Here is a 23,684-nt window from a genome sequence, read left to right as displayed (position 1 = left end):
CCATCCCCATTAGCAGCAGGATGCCTCCTAAAAGGCGTTCCCGCTAATACCTCCACCTGGATCTTTAAGTCAGGCAAACCCATCTCTTTCCCTCTACTTCAGAAAGTGCTGGAGATTCCTAAGGGGTTGCATCAACTCTGAGCAGGAAGGCAGGGGCCGAGGCTAGCTGCTCTGGGCCTGTGGGAAGAAGGCAGGCCCTGGCAGCTCCCCAACACCAAGCACCGGGCTGACCACGTTCCTCGAAGATGGTCAGATCGGCAGTGAGGGCTCAGCACAGCCAGTCTCCTTTCCTCCCACCTTCTAGATGAAGATTGGACCTTTGAAGGGTTTTTCAAGCACTCTGGGTTCAACTCACAGCTCCCTCACATTGTCTACTATCCATCTTGTCACAAAGTATCACGAAGGCAGCAATGGCCCAGCTCACATTCTGAGCTGTGCCCGCTCTGCCCCCAGGGCAGCTCTGATGTAATACTGACAGCAAGTGGCACACACTCTTGGGCGTCCCAGCACTGCTCTGAGGGCTTCACACAAATGCTGCAGGTCAGTACCAGGGCACAGAGAGGGGAAGGGCTTTGCCTGAGGTCACATGGCTCCAGCACCTGGGCACCTGCTGACTCTTGGAAGAGAAGTGTGACAGACCATCTGCTCCCGGAGGTTCCTGCCAGCTGTGCCTGAAGCTCCTTCCAGTCACCCTTTCCCCAGGATCTCTGGGTCTGGCCATGACTCAGAACCTGGAGCTGGAGCCAGAGCTGCGTACGTCAGAGGCCCTGCGCAGTGGCCCTGGAGGAAGGAGCCCGCAGAGGCAGATTCCAGAGTGAGGCTGAGGACGTGCCTCGGAGCCCGCAGCAGAGTTCTGTGGGGGAGTGGGCCGTGGGGTCTGCCGAGAGCATCCACATCCCAGCCCACAGCGGGGTGCTCCAGGCATGTGACACCCCCTATCTGGGCCTCAGCTTCCTCTCCCGCAGGTCGGGGCTCACACCACACTCCTCCCCAGGCTTTCGTGAGGATCAACCAAGACAATGCTCATCCGGGACCCACTCAGTGCTCGGAGAAGAGGGCTGACCACACAGACAGTTCCTTCTAGGACTGCCAGGTGGAAAACATCTTCACTGAGCGCCTGCTCAACTGGGGATGTGGTTTTGAGCATCAGAGACCAGGCGCCTGCCTTGGGGGAGCGTGCGCTCAAACATGATGACTCTATGCAACCCTGGACCAGTTACACAACCTCTCTGAACTGCGTCTCTATGTTTAAACCTGGACAATCATGCCTCGGTGAGAGCAGGGGCACGTGGTAAACGCTGGGCTATGCAGGCATGCTATGGTAGCACGCCCAGCTCCAGGTCTGGCTCAGTGGGTGCTTCATAAACCCGCACTTCCCACAGCCACCCGCCGCGCAGACCACTGGGCCTGAGCGAGGAGGCTGCATGCCTTCCATGTCCCTGGCTCCCATTTGAGCCTGTCCCCCTCCCCCTACTGGCCGTGAGCGGGACCGGGGCCTCAGGTCTCACCTCTCTTCTCAGTGGTGATGACGGTGGCCTCCAGCGGCTCCCCCCAGCCCTGCCTCGTCTTGGCCGACAGCCGGAAGATGTACGCAGACTCTGGGGCCAGCTCGGTGGCCGTGAACTGCCGCACCGTGGCGCCGACCTCCACCGTGGTGAACGTGTTGGGGCTGCTGCTGGCCAGGCGGTAGGCAATCTGGTAGCCTGTGGGCGGGGCACGGAGGGCCACTCGGTCAGCATTCCTACACTCTCTCGGGCAACCCCCTCCTGCCGCCCTGTAATCACTCCTGCCCTGGGAACCCCGACAGCCCTCTGCTTCTTTGCTGTCTCCCTCCTCACCTGGCACCTCTCACCAGGTCTTAGACATCGTGCCCCTGGAGAGGGAAGTCAAGCCCATGGTGATGAGCGGAGGGCCTCAGAGAGCCGGTCCCCCATCACACTTGTCCCCTCTCCATCCTTCACAGGAACAAGATGTGAAAATGATCTCATCTTCCCTGTGGCCATGGCACGCCGAGAGAACGCCACAGGGCCCAGCGGGTGTTTCTGATGGGGCAGTGCAGAGTGCTCATCACTCTTTCTGCCCCTCCTCCACGCCCACCTGCACCTCCTTCCCCTCGCCTGGGCCCAGGGCAGTGCCTCCCGCTGGGAAGTTCTCCAAAGTGCCCTTCTCCAACCGCATGGCCTGCTGCAGGCGGCATGGCGGGGGAGTGCCAGTTGGCTCTCACATCTCTTATCCTTCCTCTCTTTCGTCTGCCCCGCCTGCGGCAGATCACCAGCTTCCAGGGCAGAGCCGATGCACGGCGCACATCCATTTCCTCCTGTCGCCCCGTGTTCCTGCCCCTCCTCTGCTCCCACCCCCCCTGGAGGCCCCACCGTGGTGGCTCTGAACTGGGGGCTCCACTTTAAACAATCTTTCTCCCACCAAGGGAGTGGGAGGGTGCTCATTAATCAGTTGAGGGAGGGCCCGCGCTCAGAACATCTCTCAAAGCTCCTTGATTACCAAGGGCTTGGGGTGGATCCAACCTCTCCAAGCAGGCCACACCACAGCCCCTCCCCGCTCCAAAGAGGCAGGGCCAGCGTGCAGACCCAGCCTGGATGCGGCACGCACAGCATCCTTTCGGGCCCACAGACAATCGTGGTCCAGCCGCATTCCCGCCGATTGAAACCAGACGTGGCGGGTGCTGCGACATCCACAAACACTAATGACAGCCAAACGGATCAAGTTCAACAAGGGACTCATGGGGACCCGGCCAGCAGAGCTGAATGCTGTCCTCCTGGGGCTGGGACGGCCACTTACAGAAATAAAGCCACGGTGACCGGGCCTCGGTAATCCAACACAGCTTGCCTGCCCACCCTCGGTCTTTTCGACTCTGCTCCTGGTCTTGCTTCTCCCATGTCCCTTGGTTCCACCGGGACCAAGCTTACCAGCATCTTCCCAGCTCCGGCACACTGTCACTGTCCAACTACGCAAGGAGCCTCTCCCCGCCCACCCCATGGGAGGCCAGGAAGACGATTCCATGGGGCCAGACATAGAGTGAACCCTAGCCCCCCACCACTGCCCGTCACTATCATCACATGGACTGGGGGATGGCATGCCCTGCCCTGGCCACAATGATGGCCATTTCCAGGCCCAGGTGTCTGCAGGACCCTGAACTCGGGCCCCTGACTGGCCGTCACAGCTGCTGCTCTGCCTCTGCTGGTCTCTTCTCCCCACCATGGTGACTGGCTATCCCTGGGCTTCCCGGATGTGGCCCAGTTGGCCTTGGGCCATTCACTGTCCTTCCCCATTCACTGACCAATGACTGGCAGCCCAGAGATGCCCAGCCAGCCCTCCTCCTGGACCTTCCCTCCCACCTTTCTCTCCCTGCCTAGTCGCAGGGGGACAGTCTGGAGTTCAGGTGCAAAGGCAACCCAACCCTTCTGAGACCCCTGGACACCTAGCATCCTGAGAGTGAGGACAACCTAGTCACTGCAGCCACCGCAGTGGAGCTCTTCCTGCCGAACTCCCAATAGTCCTTAGCCCTCCGAGCCCTCACAACGGTCCCATCAGGTACTCTGTGCATCCTCATTCTGCCACGAAGCCCTCGAGGTAAGTAGGCTGCCTGAGGTCACACAGGAAGTAGCCAGCAGAGCCGGGACTGGAGCTCTGAGTCTGTCTGGCTCCAAAGTCTTCACTTTCCACCGAATCATACTGTCCCTGTGAAGAGAAAACATCCACCCCCATCTTCCAGGAGAGGGAGACCCCCCTTGCTAGGTCCTGGTTACTCTGGACCATGTGTCCCTGGATGCCTACCAGGTAGGAGCATATTTCCCAAGGGGAAGCAGAGTGCTGGGCCTGACAATCACACGCTTCAGAGGCGCAAATACTGGGCTGCAGTGCAGGCTCTGCAAAGGCTTTGCTCTGTGACTGTGAACAGGTGATGTGGCATCTCTGGTCTCAGTGTGTTAGACTCTGTGACGGGGCAGAACAACGGGAAATGCCTCACTGGCGGGCTGCTGGTGGATCGAGGGAGGTGATGGCAGTAAGGACTGGGCACAGGCAGAGCACTCACACACGGTCACTCTGGGTTGTAATATTATTGCAAATTAATAACCAGGGCCAGTTCTCCACCCTCTACAGCCACAGGATGCTGCCTCCCCTGCAGTCTTCCGCCTGGTGTTCCGGCCGTCTCTCCATCACGACCACATGCAGAATTTCACCCCGAGGGCCTCACCCAGGCATGACGCTGGGCTGGTTCCGCAGATGCCTGAGGGCTGGTAGCTCCGCCCACACAGGCAGCACAGGGACGCAAAACAGACAGAGGCGGGTCCAGCTCCCACCAGGCCGCTTAGGAGCTGGGGACAGACACTTCACCCCAGGAGGGACCCCCCCAGCTCTGTCAGGCCCGGTCTTGTTCGATGAGTATGGTGCGCGCTCTGCACGGAGCTGGCACAGAGCAGGTGCTGCGTGAGAGCAGCTCCTCCTTGACGTGTGTGTCACCCAACACCCTCCGCTTCCTGGGGGGCCGGGGGACTCCTCCAATTCCAGCGTCTCTGGCTGGCTGCCTGCTGACTGCGAACAGCAGCTCTTCTCATGGAATTAATATTCGTCTTGGAAAACTTCTGGGCTTAAGCTGCCTTGTTTTTTAAAAAAAGGCATTAAAATGTTACATTAAAATGTTTTATTATTACTTCTGGAATTGTGTTATATTCACATGGCTCAGAAATAGTACCCAAGTGTCAGATAAATAGTGTCATTGCGCCCTGCCCCACGCCGCATGGACCCCTCTGTCCGGGCAGGCATGGCTGCCGGTTTCTTTCTTGTGTATCTTTCAGGCAAGAACTGAGACTACGGAAATGTAAGAGTGTTTATGAAGGCGCACTCTTCTTTTATGCCCACAGCAGCACCTCATGCACCCTGTCCTGGCTTTGCTTCCCTTGTTAACATCTCTGTGGTCGCACTGCTCTGTCAGATGTCTGCTTCCCCTTCTGATCCTTCGAAGGTTTGTCATCTGTTTTTGGCTCTTCTAGTGCTTAACCGTGAGAGTGACAGTTCATGCGGTCCACTCAATCTCCTCATTCTGCGGACGGCGTCTATCGACTCCTCACTGTGAGCGATGGGGAAACCAGCATGCTTCCCCTCCTCCTGCCTCCGCCTCCTCCGTCACACAGCTTTGATTAGGTCTATTATTTCTTTTATTTCTCTCTGAGTATGTGCCTTTATATTTTTAAATACTTTCATAACTCTGTTTTCTGATTTATTAATTCTGAACTATATCTTTTGACGTCCACGGATATGAAGTTAGGCGAACCAATGTTCTTACATCGCCTGTAACCTCCTCAATATATGTTCCTCTGGCCTTACAAATCACATTATTATTTTGATGCTGTCGGCACTTGGAGCGGGACCACGGGTGAATAGCGATGTCCGCTCTCAGCAGATGCCCACTTTCGGCACACAGGAGAGATCACAGCTTGGGTGGAGGCCGGCCTCTCTCTCAGGGCAGCGTCATCCGCGTGGGAATGTGGTTCATATACAGAGGCTGATGCCGGCCTCATATAAGACCGGGCTCAGCCAGGGGCCTGGGTAATGACCCCTGACCTCCACCTGACCACTGGAAGAAAGCCAGTCTGTGCCCAGTACGAAAAGCAGCTGACCAATGTCATTGTCATATGCATATTCCTAAACTAAAGAGAGAAACTAAGGAAAGATATTTCACAAAGACAAACCGAGCTTTATAATCAAGCACAAAGCCTACACTGGCAGACATGGACATTACCAATAAGAAGAACATGATCAAATAGACTATTTTAAAGCCCTCAAGAGTGATGCGTGATCCAGCAGAAGTGAGCTCAGCCATCCGAAGAACTAGTGGTAAAGGGACGAGAGTCCTCCCCAAAGAAGCTGAATTCACTCCGCATTAGAACAGATTCTTGTATGTGTCTGGGACTCGGGCCTCTGCACACACTGAACTTCCGGGTAGCACGAAGCTGAGCAGGGTTCTCCTCACAGCGTGAGGAAGCACGCCCGTACCTAGGACAGCGACGGGAGGCAGAACTCCCAGCTCCATCACGCTCTCCAAGCACCAGTGAGCCCCAGAGCCCGGCCCTGCCAGGCAGTGGACGTGGGCCTTCCCAGGCCTCCTGACGCAGCCAGCCTGAGTTCCCGTCATTCCTTCCTTCGTCTTTTGGAGTCGCGTGTGTGTAGCTAAGACTCCTCACTAATTCAACCACCTTTCACCTAACACGTCTGAATTCACGAGGAATCACACACTTTCGGGAACAGGACACAATTACAGATGTGCTGTCCTTGTCGCTCCATCTTTATCATGTTTCTTCTCTGCCCAGGTTATTCTGCTGCTAGAGTTAACAATCCTGCAATAAAGTCAAGAATTTGCTCAAAGGCATTTCTTTGTAATCCCACAGTTGGGGGATTAAATGGGAACTGGTCTTGCCTTGTGAGTCATCTCTGCTCGCCTTGCTGGCTCGGGTCCACTTTCTCTCATTGGCTCCACCTCTTCTCTCCCATCCTCCCCGGCGCACAACCCCGAGGGACCTTGACGTTGTCCACGCCTCGCCCCATGCAGGCTTCCTTCATGTGGCTCCGTGTTCACTCCTCTTCCTCTCTCAGAGGGCCCCGACCACATAGCAGGATGTCAGGGGCCCCTGGGTCCTAACCCAGCCTAGTCTTTACTCACGTGGGCAAGTCCCAACCCCAGTACGGCTCTCGGCCTCTCCTTTCCAGCTTTGGATAGTGGAACAGTTAGCCCCACTACTGGCCCCTCTGTAGTCAGGCTCGTACACCTGTCACATTTAGGCCTACGACAGTCCACAAGGCACGTATTAATGTTTCCGTTTTACACCTGAGGATGGGGTGGGGCGGGGGGCACACAGTAATCCGAGGACAGAGTTGGGGTCTGTTGGCATTGGAGTCCCAATCCTTCCCCAGAGGCCCTGATGTTTCCATCGCTCCTTCCTGCTCTACTAACACAATAGGGTTCGGACAATTTGAAGAGAAGAGAGACAAAATAGCAAACAGCTTGGCTGCTCAACAGGATGTTTTCAAGGTGATCGAGAAAGAGTGGAAGAAATCGCAAAGCATTTAGAAACTGCGAGAGGCTCATCGTGGTGCCAGGGGCCCCGCTCAAGCACAGTAGTGAAGCAGAAGCTCCGTGGGCGACGGACGGTTCATCTGGAGAGGGCGTGATCTTTCAGAAAGCGTCTGTCCGGCAGAGCCCTGGGGTACCGCGTCAAGAAGGAGGTCAGGCGAGCTGGGCTCACGTGCCCTGCCGCAGGGCCTGGAGCCACAGCTGCGCATCTGAGAGGAGGACAGACATGCTGCAAGCAGCAGGCTGGCTCACCCACCGCAGTGCAAGCAGCCCTTGGCTGAGCCGCACGCCAGAGCACTCTGCTGTCTGAAACAGCCAGGACACCAAGGGAGGGTAACTGTGCCAGGACAGGAAGTGACACCAGGACAAGGACACCCTGAATGTCATGTTTTACGGGCCCGTCATGGGTCTCCGCTGGATAAACTAGCCAGGAGACGAGCACTGAGCTGGCTACACGGGGCAGGCATGTGGAGGGGCTGGGGGCTCCGCCCCACACGAGGTACCTTGTATTCTATGGGTATTCCTGCCTGCATCCTGAGGGTCCGGCTCCAAGACGGCCCAGAGTCAACGGCTGATTTGGGAGGTGACTCAGGAACAGAAGAGAGGGGTCAGGAAGTGGGCCGGGAAGGGAAGGAGCTGACAGAAGGGGCTATGAAGTGGAGAGCCCTCTGGGCACCGGAGGCTCCGCCGCACTGGGAGCTCTGGAGAACGTGGGTGGAGGGGGCTGCAGCGTTGCTCCACCGACTCCCAGGAGTCATGGGCGAGGGCTGCTGGTGGGGGGCAGCTCCCCCAAATGCCTGGCCAACTGCAGAGAGCCCTCGGGCACAGCCACAGAGGCTGGCCCCTTGGAAGCTGTAGAGAGGGCTGTGGGGCGGCGAGTACTGGGCTCCATGAGTGGACACCACACATGGCATCGACGACAAGGCAACCTTACTGCTCAGCCATCACTGTTACCGTCTCGGGGATTTTTCTTGGCCATCATTTTTCTATGCATACGAATTTGAAACAAAACTGATTTTACTCTAAACACGGGTTTTTTTATCCTGCTATCTTCTCACCACGTATCAAAAGCATTTTTTTTCCTTCAGAAACATGAGTTTGAATGACTGTGTGACATTCCCTGGTGTGGACCTGCCACGACTCAGTGGAACAGGGGCTGCTTGCAGCAGGAGCAGCCCGGATTCCTCTGACCTTTAGCTCCTGCCACTGTAACATGGAGACGGTGATATCCACTTGGTGCAGCCTCGGTGATGACTGTGAGATAATGTATGTAAATTGCAAAGCACAATGCCATTTGAGCCTAATTGCAGGAAATCTGGGTTATTATTTCTAGCTCTGATCCAGTTCCCACACTGAGCCACTGGGAGAAAACCCCTCAGCCTGGAGGTTATATTTGTATCTTCCTATTTGCTCTAAAATAAGCGTAATATTCTCTAGTCCTCATTCTGTGGTCTGCTGAGCATAAAGATTAATACTTATATCTTGCCTTGACATGTTTTTAAAATGTCCTAGACTCAACGGACAATAGAACAGAGCCTTTTTCTTGACATGAATGGCAAAAAGCAGCAGCTGAGTACTAGTTCTTGCATTTTTAGAGAATAATGATGGACGGTGTTGAGAGATAAGAGCGCTTCGGTGGAAAGGGCTAGTTATGCAATTACGGTTACAGCAAGATCTGAAACATCAGCGTGTCGAATTTCAGCAATGCAAGGTCAGAAGACCGTGGTGTGTGTTACGAAGGAATGGACGCGCAGCATCAATAGTGGGCGTAAAATGTGGCCCGAGAGAAGCCCGCTTTTTAAGATTGTGGGTGAATTATGATCATACAGGCATTCAAGGGGCAAGGCCTAGTACGGGCAACACCGATCCAAAGCGAAGATTCAAACTGTGGAGTAAGAGCGGTTTCTGAACACGCCCAGAAGATGGAGGACATGCTGTGCACCTGGAAAATCAGGACTGAAAAAGGGTGTGCACTGCAAACATGAGACAAGTTCCAGAACCATCCACTGTGAGACACAAAAACGAGATTCTAAGTCTGTAGACTGGAGGCCTTTGGTGGGAGGGGGTCCCAGCGCCTCGGTCAGCTGGGTGGACTGCAGACTGATGCCCAGAGCCATTTTGGAGGGTTGTGTGCAGACGCTGTCGGGCGTGCAAGCCTTTGATGGACCGTGTGCTTCCTGAGCAAACAGGGGCTTCCGTCTGAGAGCTACCTGTCTGGTAACAGGCCAGGGGGGCCCTGATGCTCAGGTTCCCGAAGCAAAGGCCGCTAGTGGGGCACAGTGCTGCTGACCCCTTGTAGCCACTGTTGGTGGGCATGCCTGGCGACAAGCCCCCCCAAAACCGATGAATTGTTCAGAGAACCTACAGCAGTTGATTTGCCCTGGGAGGCCGGCGCCAGCCCAGCCCAGATGCCGGCTGGCTTGTTGGTTTTATAGCTTATCCATTTGAGGGCTGGGAACAGAGAAGTGCAACAGTGGATGAAAACGATGCATCTGCAAACACGGATTCTAGTCACTTGAGCTCCTCATTCTCAGCAGAGTTCTTGCAAGGCCTTTTGTAATAAGCTAAAGGTAAATGTTAGGCCCTCGGGAGGCAGGAAGATTTCCAACCTGGCGGAGGTGGGGGAGCCCCGCGTGGGTGCGAGGAGCACATGAGTCACTTTCGCTCAACAGCATTTACTGAGTGGTGGCGAATGAGGGAGGGACGGTACCCAGGTGGCTCCCGCTGCATCCCCCAAAGGAAGGCTCGAAATGCTAAAAGCTCTCCATAGTAAAATATTTACGCAAATAAGCAAGTGTTTTTCCCTCCAGGTGCCCGCCGGTGTCTCATGCTGTTAATCTCTTTTGGAAATGCAAGAACATGTTTTGATATAGATTACAAAAGCACGGGCTGCTGAGGTGTTTATGTACTCAGAGGCCGCGCTGCCCGTGCGGGAACATTGATTCAAGGTCTCTGGATGTAGAGTGAGTTTTGCAAAAGGATGTTTTCCTTTCTCCCCCGTGAACACCAATCCGAATCTTTAGAAATTGTTTTCCCATCTCTCCTACAGCATCTACAATTTGGTGTGCTAGCTGTAACAATATCCAGGTGACAGGTTACCCAGACAACATTTGTTACAATTACGACTAAATGCCACTACAACAAAAGAGGCTCAGATGCGATGTTTTCTGCCTTCGAGGCAGACACGGCGCTGTCTTATCTAGCATCTGTTTTGCCGTGGTCGGAAGGCTCAGGGTATTTAAATGCCACCCTCTCCTTACCTAGGTTCCTGTGATTTTCACTGGCCCCCGGGGATACGGATCAAAATCCAAACCTCTCAAGGTACCTTAGGAGCATCCTATACCCTGCCCCTAGGCTGCCTTTCTAGGTTCTCTCCGTCTCTCGTCAGCATGAAGCCTCTGGTCCAGCAACCAGGGTGATGAAGGATAAATCCACGCAACACACCGTTGGTGAATACGAGGTAAATGCTGACGCTGTGCTCAGCGTCTCGCTGAAACGGAAGCCCTGAACCCAGCCCCGGACTCGAAGGGCCTCCAGCGCCCTCTGTCCAAGAGAAATGATGAATATCCCATAACCATGGCATCCAAGCTGACGTTCATCAAGCACTTCCTATGTGGCGGGCGCTGTGCTAAGTTCCTTAGGCACAATTCATTTAACCCTACGAGGGAGGTGCGGATGTTATTCCCCTTTGAGGGATGGGGAAACTGAGGCACAGAACCCGGGCAGTGTGGCTGCTGTATCCGCAGTGCGGATGTTATTCCCCTTTGAGGGATGGGGAAACTGAGGCACAGAACCCGGGCAGTGTGGCTGCTGTGTCCGCAGTGCGGATGTTATTCCCCTTTGAGGGATGGGGAAACTGAGGCACAGAACCCGGGCAGTGTGGCTGCTGTGTCCGCAGGCTTGCCCACTCTGCCATTCGGCCTGTCTGTAACGCAGTGTCTAAACACAGAGAGAATACAAGAGGCCACAGTGACGCATGCCATATAAGCTGTGCCGACCATAATTGCCTGGAGCTTCAGAGGAAGCTTCTCGAAAACAGCTGGTTGCGTCAGATCCTGAGAGAGGTGAGGCCAAGTGGCTGTTCTGCCTTTTCTCTCTGTGTCTTACCCTCTGTAACTTGAAGAGGCCAAACCTCGAGCCAACCCTCCCGCATGCCACAATCCCGCCATGATGTCCCTTGTGGACACGGTGCCCGAGAGTAACTGCCGACTGGATTTCACACTACAGCTCTCCACGTCCAGGGTGGGGAGGGAGGGTGAAGAACGGGGGGAAACACGGCGGCCCTGTTAGGGGGCCTGGGGGATCTTTACATCCCAGCCCAGGAAGCCTGTCTGAGTACGGTGGCAACTACATGATCCACAACGAAAAAGATAGACGGAGTTGATGACGTAAAAACGTAGCGTTTATGTGACAGTCACTATAACCAAAACTAAAAGGGAAAACTTTTGCAACATATATGACAGTTAATATTCTTAATGATCATAATCGTCAATATTTGTGGAGCTAAAGGTCCTTACCCCATGTCATGGCACCAAATGGGGTCAGGGTGCTCAGTCACTTGGTACGTATGATGCTGCCAAAGTGTAAAGAGCACTTAGGAATCAGCAAGGAAAGGATGGATCCCCAAGAGAAAGATGGTCAAGGGCATGTGACGGCTGAGTTGTGTCCCCCGAATTCATATGCTGAAGTCCTAACCCCGAGGATGTCCGAATGTGAAACTATTGGGGACAGGGTCTTTAAGGAGGTAGTGAAGGAGGTCACGTGGGTGGGCCCAGTGCAACAGGACTGGCGTCCTCAGAAGACGAGGAGATGAGGACACAGACGCGCACAGAGGCAGCCTCCAGTCTCAGCTCAGGGTGTACTCCTGTCCACGTTTTTACACTTTCGCTACTTGTGCACCCATCAATGATAGAGAGCAATGTCTGCAGAGTTTTTTAAACGCACAGAAACATTCTCATACTGTAATGTGCTTTTTTTCACTCACCAGATGTTTGTGAGATTCACTCACGTTGATACGTGTAGATCTCGTTCACTATTTTAATCGCTCCAGGGTTTCCTGCCCTGTGAATAAGCCTACAATTTACCTTTTTGCTGCTTTATTGACAGACATTTAGATTGCTTCCAGTTCTTTCTTTCTCCTGCTACTTAAAGCGCTTCTGCAATGACTATCCTTGTGCATTTCTGCTTGGCGCATGTGTGGGAATTTCTCTAGGGTGTAAGACCAAGAAGGGGAGAGCTGCTGGGACATCAAGTGCGGACACGTCACCTTTCCTAGATAGCGTCAGACTGTTCCCCAGAGCGGCTGTACCAGTGCACATTCCTCTCGAGAGCATCTGAGAATGCTGTTTCTCCATGTCCTCATCTCCACTGGGTATTACCAGACTTTCCACCCTTCTAAATCTGATGAACGTCAGATGGTATTTCACTGTGGCCTGAATTCCATCAGCGCTTTTATAATCAGGAAAACAAACGTTAGAGACCCCCTTAAAAGTAAGTGACAAGATTTTACAACGAGCTCTTGGTCTCGTTTGGACAGAGAGACACGCTATGATGGGGGCCCAGGGGCTGGGGAAGCACAGAGGAGAGGCACCCAACCCAGGTAGTGATGGACGTGGAGGGAGCCTTAGGTAGAGATGACATCTCACAGGATTCTCGAAGGACGAAGAGAGGCCTGGGAAGGGGGTCTTTCCTGGCAAAGGACCAGGCTAGTACCACCGCCTAGTGCTGGTGAGGTCAGAAGTCCCCCTGTCTGCAAGGAAGACCTTGGATGAGTGGTTCTAAGTCCCGGCATCAGAATCACAGGGCAGGTCTGTCCACAGCAAGAGAGAAACACACGCGAGATGCTCTTTCCTCCTACGCATCTCCCTGCAGTCCTACTGTCAGAACTGATTCTTATCAGTCGAGGACGGCTACGCTGAGGGCACAGAGATGACCATAGAGTCAGGACCTGCCCCGAGTATTGACAGAGGTGGCGGTGGGAGCCCGGGGCTGCAAGGCCAGGCCGGGGAGGGCTCCTTCCTCAGCAGCCCGAGGAGCCCCTGCTTCTTCACAGAGAACACCATGCTTGCAGACTCCTGGGCCCGTAAGCGACAGGTCAGGATTCCACGTTTATGCTCTAAAAACATTTCCCGTGTCACAGGATGGTGGGGACATCCATGGGCAATCAGATGTAGCCCTGTGTGTTCCAGAACAGGCTGCAGCCTGGGCGCCGCTGTGAGGGCAGACCCTGCCTGTGAGTGGGCTCCAGCAACCCTTTTGTGAGGCCATCTGCTCTGCAGGCCACTTCCCTCCCTTGGGGCTGGAGCTCAGGGTGCAGGGCCCGAGACACGCTGGCCCGCACCTCTTGGCTGGCCAGGATCTGAAATGCACACATTCACAGAGGTTTCTACAGCTGTTCGTCGTGAGTTTAGCAGCAAGAACCTGCAGCTCCTAATTAGAAATGCTGTACTCAAAGCAAAACACTTCTGTCTAGCAACCCCGAGAATCGCAGACAGGAAGAGGCCAGTGGAGGAGGGCCACGGCCAGCCGTCCTGCGGAGATGACAGGGGAGTGCCCCAGGCCCCATCTTAACGAGGCAGCACTCGACAGACAAATATTTGCCTTTCCGCTGGCCCTTCTCATGGCTGCCGGTCACCATCCAAAAGACAAATCCCATCATGTCACTCTGCTGCTCAGCCTCCTCGGTGACTCCCTGCCGCCCTCAGCACAGATTTTCAAAGTTCTTTTTTTTTTTTTTTTACTGAACTGAAATCCTTTTTCAAACCAAATCTTAGAATCCTAACATCAAGAGCAAGTGAAGTGGTGGATTTCACTAGCTATTTGTAAGCTCAGATTTATAATCTTACAGTAAATCACTAGGACAGCAGCTAACAGAGCTGGGGCTCTTCTGTGGGCTAGGAATGGGTAGATGCCTCATCTGAGTGCTGACCTGGGTCTGGAGAAATAGACCAGGCCTGGGACCCTGGCCCTGAGATGCCAAGTTTGAACAGCCCGGGCCTGTGGGCCACTTTCTCCATGGCACAGCAGAGATTCCGGGCTGGGCCCAGCCCAGCCCAGCCACATCGCCACTCTTAGGTCTGTCTACACTCCCACAGGCAAAAGGCCTTCTGTTCTGGCTGAGCGGATGCTCTCTTCCCTTCCTCCAAGGCTTTGGAAGCCACTTATTCATAAGATGTAGCCTGAAAACAGCCTTCCACTCCCCGAGCCCCCGTCACCCAGGAGGAGCTGCTCGCGGGGCCTTTGTTGAAACACCATCACATTACCCAGCCCCCTGTATTATTACTGTCTTCCCCGCACGGCGCCAGGAGCATCTCGAGAAGGGCGCATCTCATTCACGCCTCGCTTCCCACTCGCCCAGGATGCCCGGTGTACAGAAAGCCCTGAACTGATGATTTCTTAAAATAAAATTTACTGCCTTTGGGGAACGAGGAAAAGTTAAGGCGTTTCATCAACGTTATCAGAGTTGCCCCTCTGAATGAAAAGTGAAAAGTAAACAATAACCCTGGGACCTAAGGCACACAACTCACTCTGGAAACTTCTCAAAAGGATTAGGTGAAAGCTCGGCAGCCAAAGAAAGATGTTTCCAGAAACTTGGGAGCAGAGCCCAGGTCTATAACTTCTGTGAAAAACTAGCCTGTTGTTTTCCAAACACATGTCAAAACAGCCCGCTTATTTCAGAGCCGAAGGGAAGTATTGCTGCAAACCGTGAACAAATGGAAGAAATCCTGGGTTAACGAAATGTAAATTTCGATCTGTGAGGAGACCTCAGAGCACAGCTCACAGTTCGCCCCAGGAGAGGGGTCTGCCGTCCCTCAGTCCAGAAAAGGCTGCTGGAGACAGGAGGGTTTTTTTTTTAACTTCTTAGACATCTAATAAAAAGAGACGAAATCAATCTAATTGTCATTTCTCTCTGAGCTGTGAACTCTTTCCCCACGGCCGTGCCCTTACCCAGAATGATGCCGTTGGGCTCCTCCGGGGGCTGCCACACGATCCGCACCGATGTGAGCCTCACTTCTGGGAACACGAGCCTCACCGGCGGGCCTGGCGCTGAAGGAAAAGCAAAGCAACCCGTGTGTGATCCAGGCAGCGCTGGGATGTTGTTTGGTCGAATGACAAAGTTATATGTAGGATTCTGTGGGCGAGCCAAGCACAGTCACTGCCATTCACGGGCGAAACACTTGAAGTTTTAGGCAAATGCCTTTTGGTATCTAATTGGCTCTGTGTGGCTCCCTAAAGATGCTGAGAAAACACCTTATTTTGAATCCAGCTCATCCGCTTTCCAGGTTTCGAAAGCAGTGCCCGTAAACTCGGCTGGGCGTGCTGTGAGCGTAAGTCACACGGCGCTGGTGGGCCAGCGGCTAAATGGCACAGCGGAGTGTACATCAAGTTGAGAGTAAAGACTTTGCCAGTCTGAGCTGATCCCTTTGCTGGGCTTGACATCTGCAAAGCAGGTGTTAGATAAAGAAGACAGCCTAAGGTCCCTCCCAACTCTAAATGGAGGTTACAATTATTGACGAAATAACGTGTATAATCAACGATTTTTCTCTTCCGCACACTACCCCTCGCCTGCATTGTCCCAGAAAATTAAGAGTTGATGTTCACAAATGCGTATAATAATTCTCCTCTGTGGTACAGTGCATCAATAATTTAAAAAGCAGTTATGTCTTGTGGCACTGCTGAATAATAAGGTCATTGCCCTCGTAAAATGTATTTACTTAAATGGATAAGCAAGTGTGTGGCCAGTATCAGGACTTCTTGCCGGAAGTTAATAACTGATTGATTCCCAGGCAAGAGGCAATGGGCATGGAACAGTCAATGCAAAAATAAAATAATGTGTGTTACAGTCATTCCACGACTGCTGAATTCTGCCTCCAGCTATTAAGCTGAGAACAGTATTTTAAATTTTAAACGTGTATCATGACCTCTGTGTTTGGGTAAAATAAATCTAGGAAGGAGGCCACAGGACCACACGCCAGGACCAATTCACACAAACTCTGATGTCAGTCTGACGTGGTGCCGATCCCTGGCGCCATCCCCAAGGGTGATGGTTTGGATCACACTGAAATGAGGGGGAGGAAAAACGTGTTCACATTAGGGCTGTGAGAGAGCAAGAAATATCATTCCGTGAGTTGCCAGCCTACACTTAGGAAGGCACAGTTAGAACTGAGGAACAGTTTCTACAATGCCCCTTTCACGTTTCCTTTGTGTGCCCCGGGACACACTCCAGCTGCACACAGTTTGCAAAAAAATAACCTGCAGGTCACATTCCCCATCTTGGATCCCCACCTGCCCTGAGATTCCGTGTTTGGGGAAAGACCAACAGAACAGTTCGCGGGCTTTGTCCTCTCATCGAGGGGAGTAAAACAGAGAGAAAGTTCCAACTCAGCGCTCAGAGTCCGTTTGGGGCTAATTTAGTTACGTCAGGAAAGATGCTTATGAAAATCTACGGTGGTTTCCCTTCTGTCAGATGCTTCTGGTCCCTGGGGTGGTTTTTTGGGGGAAGATCAGTATTTTTCCCCCTGCCGTATTCGCTATAGTCTGTCTAATAACGGAAATGTGAAAGAGCTAACCTTTAAGGGTTTGACATCTGCAAAGTGGAGAAACATATTTACTGATGATTTAGACGTCCAGAAAAACAAAGCCACCAAGTTGTACTTGTTATTCAGGGCTGGAAGCCCAGGATCCAGGCTCCCTGGGAGCCTGAGGCCACCACACTCTATAGGGGAACTTCTAATTATCTCTTATTACACAAACGACGAGAGCGGGAGGTAACTGAGGCGCACAGGTCGGGCTGGATTTCTTAGCAGACACCACCGAGAGGAGCAGCCTGATGGTCTACGGCCCCAGCCCGCCTGGCCTTTATGGTGTTGCCTATGGCAGAGTCATGATGGAAATTCTGCATAGGTGCATAATTAGGCTGTAAAAATTCACTCCAGGCTGAAATTGGCCATATAAACGCTCAGTGGCTGAAAAACAATTTTGTTTTGTTTTCTTCAACTGAAAAAAAGGAGTGTGAAAATTAAGTTGAAAATGACAACCATCCCCATTGTTCGGATTGTTAAAGCAAGCCTGGGGGACAGCGGGGCACCAACCGCAGGCGTACCATCATCCTTGGTCCGCTCGAGGACGAGGGGCGAGCTGGGCACGCCGTTCCCGATGCGGGTGAAGGCCAGCACCTGGAGCTCGTACAGCACAAACTTCCGCAGACCTGCCAGGAGCGCCGACTGTGTGTGGTTCCCTCGCACGACGTGACTTCTGGGCTCGGGATCCAGATCTTTGGCCCGGAACAGAATCTGGAGCATTAACACACACGCATGGTGGTCAGGGGTATGCAGTGTGCTAGGAGGGGGCCTCAGCGGGCACTGGGGGCTCACAACCACAAGGCAAGAACCAGCCAGGTGTGTTCTCCCCCACAGAGGGGAGAGTGGAAAAGCCACTTTCCACAGTATGGAAAGCCTGTGGATCTAATTTCTATACACTGGCATTTGTGGGCAGGATGGCAATGAGGCAATTATACCCCACAGTGGAAGGGGAGCTGGAGTCATGACCCAGCCAATGAGTTGGCTGCCTGGCTGTAATTTGCAAGATCTGAGATACCCAAAGGCAGCCGTGCCAACCACAGCCACTGAAACGAGGGCTCAATTATGAACGCAGAGACATTCTGCTTCCTACAAAAGGAGCCAGCAGCCCTCTCCGTTTCCCAGCTTATAGGGAAATTGGATTCCTGCCTCGGAAGAGCTGCTGATCTCTTCCTGAACCTGAGGCTCCGGGCCCCCTGGGCTATCTGCTGCTGCCCACGCTGCAGGCACAGCCATACTAAGATGCTCTCCTCCCCGGCCTCGCCTATTCCTCCTTATTTCCTGAGTCCTCACTCAAAGCTCACCCTCCCTGAACTGGTCCCTAAGGCCAGTGACCCTGAAGGCTGAGGAAGAAGGAGGTCATCAGCGAGGAGGTTGGAAGCAGCAGAGCAAGTATTTTTCTCCAGGACCCAGGTATGTGGTGGCCTTTTGGTCACTGAACCCGCTCAGTGGGATCACCATGTCTAAGGGGATCATCATGTCTAATGGGATCAGCATGTCCAGTGGGACCACCATGTCTAGTGGGATTGCCATGTCTAATGGGCTCGCCATGTCTAGTGGGATCACCATGTCTGATGGAGCCAGAAGGGAGCCATTAGAATGCCCAGGGGAGGAGAGACATGAGAACAGGTGGGGAAAGCAGAGACTAGGGATCTAAATTAAGGAAAGCACAGAGGAGACAGGCTGCAAATCCGTGTGGCAGCACAGAAGACAAGTGTGGCCTTGCTGGCCGGTGCCAGGAATGTTCATTCTGCTGCTTGGGGGAGGTGAGCTGAGGACCAGAAGGAGGAGAAAGACTCGTCACCTAAGTGATGGAACAAAAACAGAAGCAGGTTTTTAAGGGTCTGGGCAAATGCACATAAGACTAAACCCAGAAATGGCTCCTGGAGAAGCTGGGAGGTGGTCAACTCTTGCCATTGATGGCACTGCCTAGGTCTGAGCAGGGTGGTGATGACACACGGACAGATGTGCATGCACTTATCTAACAACGTTTAGCACCTAGCATGAGCAAGGCACGCTTTATAAAGTACCCCACCTCATTCTCACATCCCCTCTCTGAGCTCACTACCATTATGACTCCCACTGACCAGCGAGGAAACAGCCTCAGAGTAGAAGCAGCTGGCTACCGTTCGTGCCTTGTTTTGGCCTCTGTGAGAGGTTCTACCAACGCCTAGTCCTCAGACTACAGTGAGGCTTAGATGAGACAACTGATGGGAAAAGCATGAGACAGGCCAGTGGATAGGTCTGGAAGAAAATACAAGCTCATTGGTTTGGGGGAGTGACATGAGGTGGCACTATCACAGCTCAAGCAAAGGAAGGTTGCCCTAGCACATACTTTGTAGCCCAGGATGAGCCCGTTCTGGTCCTGCTCGGGTACCGAAGCCCACGTCAGCAAAATCTGGGTCGAGCTGACGGCCTCCGCTGACACGTTTTCCGGGGCGGCCGAAGGAACTGCAGAGAACGAGTCAAATAGATTTAAGTGAGTTAAACAGACAGGCACCCAAGTCTAGAGGCTCCTACAATAGAGGTCCAATTTTTAGCCAAATAATCAAGTCGTCCTTGAGACAGCGGTGTGTTCTGAGCACTTTGTTGTGATCAGATTAAAGTGCAGGGGTATAACAGAAATGTAAATCTCCTTAATATTAGCAACAAATTCCACAAATCCTGAGTATTGAGGAGCTCAGTTTCACCTGAGTCCACCCAGCGAGGAAATGGTTTCCTCCGTCTGGGTTTATATGAACTTGTGGGAACCGCAGACTCTTCTCTCAGGTGGGAAGTCCGCATCGTCAGACTCCAGTTCACTGACATCTCTAAATGTGGGATTGGTGAGGGGCCGGGCGGGCTGGAGAGGGGCGACGTGAGGGCCACACGAGGGGGAGGGAAGGTTTACTGCATGCTCCCACGTGCACCCCGTGCTCAGCGTCTTCAGATGCACAGTCGCATTTAATCCCCACGATAACCCAGTGAGGTAGCTATGACCACCCTGTTCTACAGATGGGGAAACTAAGGCTGGAGGAAAGTGCATACGTTCCATTTCAATGAACACTTCTTTTACAATGAGATGGGCCTATGGAGGCAAGCGGTGCGATTCTCGACCCACGTGCCCTTAACGTAATGTTTTTATTCTCTTCTGTTGACTTAGGTCACTGAACTAATTTGTCTTGATACGTTTGCAAAGGTTCAGATGTACTGTGTATAAAGACAACGGTCAAACTTTAAAAGCAAGCACTTTATATTCTAGATAATCTCAATTTGCTTCGAGAATTTTCTCGTGGACCCATTTAAACTTTAAACATCACTCAGACGGGGAATGGTGGACCTGGGGAGGTCCCCGGCAAAGTGAGGGCCGCACCCCTCAAGAACAGGCACTGAGGAAAGGGCAGCCCTCAGCTGCGGCCTGATCACACCACCCTGCAAAGCCATCACGGTTGAAAGCCAGGCGAACACCTCAAGTTTCTAGCCTTTCACAAGTATGTAACCCGTGATAGGACTCAGCACCTTCTCATTCAACCCTCAAGATGACCTGCAGATGAGGGGACGGAGGCTCTGAGAGGTCACGTGGCCTGCCCTCGGTTACCACTAAGTGGCAAAATCGCCACTTGACGCCGGGGGGTCTTGAGGCTCACACAGGGAAGTGAGAAGCTCGCAGGCTCTGGATAAGACCAGACTCAGAGAATCTTGAGCTGTGTGACCTGGGGGAGCTGCTCGGCCCCTCTGTGCCTCGGCCGTCCCATCTGTGAAATGCTTAGGTCCAGCCCACCCATGTTCCAAGCCCATCTTCTCTCCCCCATCCTGGGGCCCAGCACTCGGCTTTGCAATTAGCAGGTGATCAATGGCTATTTGTTCTGATGAAAGTGAAATGATGGGACTCTCACCACCATCCCTGTGGAAAGAGGATGGAATGAAATGCTGTGAAGGGCCCGGCATATGGGAGTGCAGTCCCCTTTCTCCCTGGCAGGCCTACCACGGCTCTATGAACAGTGAGATGCATGAATGCACTTCTGAAACAGTACACCCACCGGGGGCTTTCTCCCCTCTATCCACAGACCCACTGGTTCACCCATTCATAAGGACTTCCTCCTTGTAGCAAAGAGACTGTGAAGGTAGCTGTTGGTCAGTTTGTCTGAATATAGAAAGTGGCGTCGGTTTGCACAGTGACACTGCTCTCCAAAAATCCATAGATTTTCTACACCAAAGTGATCTGGTCTTTGTTATGGGTTGAATTGCGTCTCCCTCAAAAGTCACATGTTGGAGTCCACATCCCCGATACTTCAGAACGTGACGTTATTTGGAAAGCGGGTTGTTGTGGACGTAGTTGGTTAAGACAAGGTCCTAGTGGAGTAGGCCGGGCCCCTAGTCCAATACAACGGGGGTCCTTATGAGAAGAACGCCACGTGCGTGACAGACATGCACATGGCAGGGAGCACGCCACAGGAAGACTGGAGTGACGCTGCCACAAGCCGAGGGACCACCAGAAGCTGCGAGAGAGGCCTGGAACAGAACCTCCCCTGGCGCTTTCAGAGGGAGTGCAGCCCTGCTGACACCTTGATCTTGAACTTCCGGCTTCCAGAACTTTGAGAGAATAAATTTCTATTGTTTGGAGCCACTCAGCTTGGGGTGCCTTTTCACAGCAGCTCTTGGAAACTAACACGGTCTTTGAGAGGAAGTCCCGGGATTCACGCATGCGGGGGAAGAAGCGCTGTTGGGTTATCTGGTGGGCTTGACTGGGTCTCTCCCACACCTGGGGGTTCTGAACACAAAGGTGAGGGAGGGAATAGTGGTCATGCCTAACAGGACAAGACGCTGGGGAAACACTGAGCCTGGGGCGGGGGTGGGGGGGTGGCACTCGGCACCCACCTCTGTCCACCTTTGTCCCCACAGGGGAAGTCACGGAGGGCATCCTAGAGGGCAGAGACCTCAGCTGCCAGCTCCAAGAAAGAGAAAATTCCTTGCTTTGACAGCCCAGGAGGCTGCAGCTTCTCCCTCCCGTTCTCTACGTACTCCGCTGACTATCTCCAGAACACAGGCATCAGATCGGCTGCCAGGGCAGGTCAGCCAGTGTGCCCGCAAAGCAGCAAAGGCACCTGTTCGCGCCTGTCAGTACCAAGCACACGGACCCTCCTTGTATTTCTGGAGAGAGAGAACGCTGGTCAGCCTGCACCTGGGAGCTAAACTTTTTCTTCCCAAATGTGTCAGTTGAGAGTCATTCTTTCAGTTATTCAGTCATTCAACAAAATAATATTAATTCATTGGAGCAGTTAAGTGTCACAGAAAAAGAATATTTATAATTTCAAGTTTCCTCCCCGAAGGGGAAGGATGCTTGTCACACATGCCACTCTGTGTGCCCAGTGCCTTCCAGCGGTGGCTCCACGGCGCTCATTCACCTTCTCTGTGCCTGCCAGGGGGCCCCCCCCCGGAGTGTCTTAAATTCCACCATGGCAGTTGCCAGGAAATTGCTTACATACATGCGTATTTTATTAAAAAATGAGTGATAAACTGGTAGCTTGATTCAACTATGTATTAGAGGAGCCACTGTCATTAAGAGAAAATGTGAGCCTATGATCCCCTTACTTTATCTTCTGACTTTATTTAGAATAAGATGAGAACCCCAAACACACTGTATGCCCAAGATATTAGAGCTGTGTTCTAAAAACTCTGTCCCTGTCCGTAAAAAGACAGGCCATCGTCATAGCAACACGACTGGTCCCCCTCTCCAATCCTTAACTGCTTCCTGCGGGTCACTCTTTGAAACGGTCGGTGCCCAGCTCTCACTAGATCTCCCAGGAACGCCGATTTCCCACCATGTGGTGACATGTGCACCATTTACTGGAGGGCCAGCTGCGGCCCGGAAGGGGGAGGGCAACCTGGTAATCATAGCAACTCAGACACGGCGCTTACAATGAGGCTGGCCCTCTAACGAGGAGAGAGACAGAGAAAACGGCAGCGTTCAAGATTAAAATTTCAGCTGAGGCCGGTTCCACCAGGATAAAATCTGCCATTTAGTTACAGAGTATTTATGTTTTTAAGATTTGAAGGAAAAAAATCTCACCCGTTATCTATTTTGAAGTAGATTCAACTCCTTTTCCAACCTAACATCTTACGTTTTCAGGCCGTCTTAGACATTCTCCTTTCATTAAAAATGATACCATTTCAAGCACTGATCCTGTCCTTCCTTGGCTCCCTCTCCTCTACAGGATTCCTCCCTGCTCAGTTCGCTGCTACTCCTCACGTCGTCTCTTTCGGTTCTTAAGCCTCATTTATCCTTATAATACATCATAATAAATCATAAGATGTCATGAAACCAGTTAGATGGCACTTCAAAGCAGTAACCTTCATTTACATGTGGCTCAAAACGTTCTGCTCCGTGCTCCCGACAATGGGTTTCGGCCCGCCTGGACGCGCTGCTGTTTTTAAGTACCAAGGTACCGCCGTCTCCACTGAGACGATGCTTTGCTCCAGACATGGGGCCTCAGTTTTATTCTCCTCTTCAGCTCTCTCCAATGCCCCCGCCATCAGCTCCGCTCCACCACTCGGTGCTGGCAACCCCTTTACCCTCCTCCCTACCTTCCCAGACTCCCCACCCACACCTCAAAATGCCAAGCAGGGCCCGACAGGATCAGCTCCCTGAGAGCAGACTTCTCTGCCAAGGATGGTGAGTGTCCAACTTCAGCAGAAACAGGGAAGGCAAGACATCAGAACTGCTGCGCCTGGGAGGGGCTTGCCAGTGAGAGGCGAGGAGCTTCCTGTATCAGAAGGTTCTGGAAGCTCCATTCACAGGTGGAGGTACCAGAGCCCTACAGGACCAGCAACGCTGGAGGGGCTGCCGAGAATGCCCCAGATGGAGGGGACCGACACCTGAGCACCAGTACCCCTGGAGGAGAGATCAGCCCAAGAGGGGTCCTGAGGAGCCCACTCTTCCAGCATTAAAAATACCTAGAATCTGAATCATCCACATCATGAAATGAAGGTCAATAACCCTTCTATTCAATTTGTGATGAAAATAGCTGCTGAGCCAAAGC

General features: G+C 52.9%; 1 protein-coding gene across 4 annotated transcripts in view; it reads right to left on the bottom strand.

Annotated features, from left to right (window-relative positions):
• Positions 1-23,684, bottom strand: part of SDK1 (sidekick cell adhesion molecule 1) — an 857,904-nt gene that overhangs the window by 91,038 nt on the left and 743,182 nt on the right. For all 4 annotated transcript variants that reach the window (XM_070231391.1, XM_070231392.1, XM_070231390.1 and 1 more), the window contains exons 26-29: positions 19,001-19,116; positions 17,190-17,379; positions 15,035-15,133; positions 1,509-1,703 (exon numbers count right to left, since the gene is read on the bottom strand). In XM_070231391.1, coding sequence (XP_070087492.1) covers positions 1,509-1,703; positions 15,035-15,133; positions 17,190-17,379; positions 19,001-19,116 — 600 coding nt within the window. The remainder of the gene's footprint in view (positions 1-1,508; positions 1,704-15,034; positions 15,134-17,189; positions 17,380-19,000; positions 19,117-23,684) is intronic.

The sequence above is a fragment of the Equus caballus genome, chromosome 13, assembly GCF_041296265.1.
Source record: "Equus caballus isolate H_3958 breed thoroughbred chromosome 13, TB-T2T, whole genome shotgun sequence".
NCBI lineage: Eukaryota > Metazoa > Chordata > Mammalia > Perissodactyla > Equidae > Equus > Equus caballus.
This window is presented reverse-complemented; position numbering and strand designations above follow the sequence as displayed.